The following is a 4,588-nucleotide window of genomic DNA, read 5'->3' as shown; positions in this document are numbered from 1 at the left end:
GCTCGGGCTGCCCCCGCCGCCGCCTCTGCCGCTGCCTCCCCCGGCCTCTGGCCTTTTCCAGGCCGCGCCGCTCGGGCTCCGGCTCCGGCCCAGCGCCCGCCGCGGGGCACACCGGGAGATGCAGTCCGCCGGCCCTCAGCGCCGCCGTCACCGCCCTCGGCCTGGAGTGAGCCGCGTGGCACGCCGGGAAATGGAGTCCGCAAAGGCCTCAGAGTAGACCGCGAGGATGAGTCGCGCTGCGCGTCGAGAAAGAGTTCTGGGAAGTCGGTCAACTGTGCTCACGGCGGACCGTGAAGTACTTTGGGAAGAAGAGTCAGAGTCGCACATCCACGCCACTGTGGCAACGGTGAGCCCCACAGTGTGCCTCAGAAATGTAGTTGTAGCCGCTCCGTGAGTGGCCTGAGGCACGCCGGGAAACGGAGTCCAGTCGTTCACTGAGTCTATTGGCTGTGTGTGCCTACTGGCGCCAGGTGTACTCTGGGAAATTGAGTCAGCGCGGGATGACCCGCAGATCTCGGACAGTGAGGCAAGCCGGGAAATGGAGTCATCGCCACGCCCTCACCGCATTGCAGGTGTAAAGCGACTCCCAAAGCACGCCGGGAAATGGAGTCCCATGTGATACCTAATCCCTAAATGGTTACTGCAGTTCCGGAGATAGGCTGGGAAATGGAATAGATATAATTCTCCTCCTCCCTCGTACACTAGGCCGCAGTCCCGGCTGGGAAATGTAGTCGATACCAAGGCTTCAGAGCAGTTGCTACAGCGAGCCCTTGCGTCTTCTGGGAAATGGAGTTCAAGGCAGCCTCCCCATTGACTGAGGGGAAGGGAATATACCATGAGCCCGAAGCATGCTGGGGAATAGTCCAGACCGCATCCAGACACTTTGTGAGACAAGACTGCCTACGCTTGCTTGGAAGCGGAGTCCAGCGGGGTACCTGCGGAAAAGCGGGAGCATGAAGAGTGTTTCAACGCCTTCTTTCCCGCCCCCCAGTTCCCAAGAAAGAGCCAAAGTCGTCTAGGGGGTGTTGGAAAATTCCAAGTTTCAAGTTTCCACAAATCGGGAAGGAAAACTCCCCTACAAACGATTTGGGAAACAAAGTTCCTGGCGGTTTGTCAGAACAATACAGTCTTCGAATACAGTCTAGTTTTTTCTAGCATTGTGAGTAGCAGGAGGCTGAGCGGAGCGTTAAAAAAGAAAATACAATGCCTTGAACCCCCATTCAGCTTTTTTGCGTCCTCCTGCTTCCTAAATTACAAGATCCTGGAGGGCTCCCAAACAAGAAAGCCATCTGTTAGGAGTAGCCTGGGTTTGTGCACGCATTAAGTCGCCCTATTTATCGATTATACCCGGAAGGACAGGAGCATCAAAAGGGAGCTGTGAATAGTGTGTGTGTCCTGGAAATTCTTGGAACTAGAATGAAATTACCCTCAGCCCCTCCTGCCTCGTGGAATGATGGGAAATAGAGTCTCTAGACTTCATTTTAATCCGAATCTGTGTTCGTATTAACTGTCCTGCCTTCTCTGAAGCCTGAAGAAAGTCTCATCCACTTAGTCTGTTCCTGACTGCAATTCCCACTGGACACAGTCCTCCCGGGCGGGCCAGACGGTAGCGTTAAAGCGTTTTCAGACTACATTAACCAGAGGCAAAGCGGATGCACTTCCGCTCCCTTCTCGACGAATGCGACTGCATCACGCACAGCCCGAAGCGGACATTTCTGGGAGTTGTAGTTTCTCAGCCAAACGGTGTCTGCTGCCCTCTGACGGCAGATCCGAGTGGAAAATCAAAAATCTTGAGTCAAGCCCCGAAGTCTGGGAAATCAATCCTACACTGAACCAAGAAGGCCCAGAAGGGCAGCGAGGCGGGGGATAGTGGCGGTTACTTAACCGCCAAAAGCCGTGGAACATGCGCAGTGGTCTGCAAGTAGGCATCGGCCACCACAGGGATTGGGATCCGTGGGAGCCTTAGGGCGACTGTAGGAGGAACTCTTACCGGGATGTTTGTAGGGATTGAGAACGTGTCAAGGGGTGCCGGGGCGGGTGGTCAATGTCTTTGAGGGGCCTATGGGTGCCTGGAGGTACTCAGAGGTACCGTAGAGAGGTGAAGGGGGCCTTACTGGGGACCGATGGAGAAGTCAGAGGGGCCTTGGGGTTTTTTTTAAAAGGTCTGTGGGAGACTGAGAATCTTCTGGTGACGGGATTTCTGAGGAACCTGAAGGGGTGAAGGATGGTTGAGTAGCATCAGGAACTTTGGGGGTCTGTGGGAGTGTTCTAGGTGCAAAGAGGAACTCCGATGGGAGGAATTAATTGATGAAGCATAGTGAGATTTATAAAGGGCTTTTTACTTTGAATCAGAGATTCTGAAGAATGTGGAAGGGAGCAAATGTGTGGTCTTGAGGGTGAACAGATTTAGGTAGGTCATTTTAAAGATTAGAAGGGTCCTGTAGTTTTCAAGACCAGGTGCCACCTGTGACACCTTGCTCAGCTCCAGAATTGGGGGCAGTAAGTCTGCCCTGGCCTAGTCTGATTTGGAAAGCAGTTCTGGAGCTGAGCACTTTTGAATCGACGTTAGACCTGGTTAGAAGTGTTTTGAAGGCACTGGAATCAGGAGCTGAGTACCTGTTGGGGTTCCCCCCCACCACCCCCCAGTGATGACATCCCCTTTTCTCCATCACACTACCACCACCAACTCAGCTGCAACTATGTTGCCAGGAAACATGCCTCTTCTCAACTTCCAGAAATAGGCCAGTGGCTCCCACCCCAGGGAGTGCCTTACATCACCCAGGAGAGGGAGCAGTTGCCCACATGCTGCCACCGGAGCTTCAGTTTCCTGCCAATACCCCAGTCCTGGATCCCGTCTTCACTGCCAACCGACATCATCTGGGACCACCCACCCTGGGCTGGCATGAAGTGAGGATGAAGTGAGAGTGGGTAGGGGTTGCCAGTTCCTTCCCCCTCAGAGCTGCACAGGGTGGGGTTTCACAGTGAAGCTAGTCCAACAGGCTCTGAGCTCTCAATCCCCACTCTCTTAGCAGTTGTGTGGCCTTGGGGAAAATCCTTCCTCCCTCTGGGCCTCAGGCGCCTCACCTGCACCGAAGGGGTTGGGCTGTCTGAAAGGGGCATGTTCTTCCATCCCATTTGAACTCTCCAACCTGGGCTTCTAACTTGATATGCTCACCTTTCAGATCCTTACCTTTGAGACCATGGTCTAGATCCAACCATCCTGGCTTCAGTCAGAAAACTCAGGAGTTGAAAGAACATAAGCTTCAGGGACGGACTTCATTTAAAGTCCTGGCTGGGCTTAGGGCTTTGGGCAGGTCATTAAGAGCCACTTGAACCTACCTTGCTGGGTGTTGGAAATATAGCACAGCACTACAGCCCCTAACTAGGTACTTGGTGCACAGTAGGTCAATCAATAGCAACTCTGATTAAGCCAGCCCCATCTCAACTTGCTGGTGGAAGGTGTTCCCATGGTTCCACAGGAAGATCACTAAGGTCCCTTGCAAGGTTTACATTTCATGGGACTACAGGCCTGTCCCCAAAGGACTCCCAGACTCAGATGCGCCCCATGGAGAGTGAAGTGTGGAGAAACTAGAGGTAGTACAAAAGGAGCTCCAGGCCTTCGCCAGAGGCTGGGGACATGGATAGGAATCCGGAGCCAGAAAGGCATTTCAGGCGACTGGTGAAGAGTCTAAGTGCTTCTAAAGACAAGCAGTCTCCCTGGGATAGGGGAGCAATCAGATGATAGCCAGAGTATGCCTGACACTTTAATCATCAGGCCCTGGAGGTCATATGCGCCCCCCCCAGCCCCCAGGTCAGATCATCTCCCACGCCTGGAATTTGACCCATTCAGATGGGGTTAGGCCCTCTGGCCATATATCCACTAGGGAGCCAGACCAGGCCCCTGTCCTTCAGAATCCAGTGTAGGCTGTGGCCCTTCGGTGACACAGATCACTCCATCCAAAGATCCAAGTTTTATTGTTTTGAATACATTCTCCAGCAGCCCCCAACTTCCCTCCCCCCATTCCGTCCCCAATACAGAATAAGGCTTGACCACAGACCCCCTATCCCAGGGGCCTCAGCTAGGAGGCAGAGAGGGCTTCCAGTTTGGTTTCAGGGTACCCCCTTCCCACCCCACTACCTGCTTGCCTATGGGCTGGTCTTAGGAGCAGCTGAGGGGTGAAGGGGTTGGACAGGTGCTGGGGTGGGGGAGTGGGAGAGGGATAGCAGGCACTTGTAGCTTTGTGGCCTATGGGCGGCACCCCTCACCTTCCTCTGCCCCCCACCCCACCCCACCCCCAACATGAAATTTTTGGTTCATCATAAAATGTCCCTCCCTCCCCTGTTGCAACCCTGTGGGGTGAGAAACCCAGGCACTCATGGCCCCTGGAGGGGCAGGGAAGGCTGGACTTGGGCTGAGGGTGGCTGGAGGACGGGGAGAGGTACAGGGGCAGAGAACAGGGAGGAAGACAAGGCTTTACTTCCTAAGCGATTGTAATAAAAAAGTTCCTGGGCATTGAGGCCAGAGCCTCAGTTCAAATATAAATTCCCCAGAATGGAGGTGGCCCCCATCACTCCCCCCCACCCTCCC

The 4,588-nt window shown here is 54.3% G+C and overlaps 1 protein-coding gene across 1 annotated transcript in view; it reads right to left on the bottom strand.

Annotated features, from left to right (window-relative positions):
- Positions 1 to 2,874, bottom strand: part of GSK3A (glycogen synthase kinase 3 alpha) — a 12,308-nt gene extending 9,434 nt beyond the window's left edge. The window contains exon 1 of the mRNA XM_006903881.1: positions 2,774 to 2,874. Within this exon, the coding sequence (XP_006903943.1) occupies positions 2,774 to 2,874 (101 nt within the window). The remainder of the gene's footprint in view (positions 1 to 2,773) is intronic.
- Positions 2,875 to 4,588: the final 1,714 nt, after the last annotated feature.

The sequence above is a fragment of the Pteropus alecto genome, unplaced genomic scaffold (assembly GCF_000325575.1).
Source record: "Pteropus alecto unplaced genomic scaffold, ASM32557v1 scaffold920, whole genome shotgun sequence".
Classification (NCBI taxonomy): Eukaryota; Metazoa; Chordata; class Mammalia; order Chiroptera; family Pteropodidae; genus Pteropus; species Pteropus alecto.
Note: the sequence above shows the minus strand (reverse complement) of the source record. Positions and strands in the feature narration are given on the sequence as shown.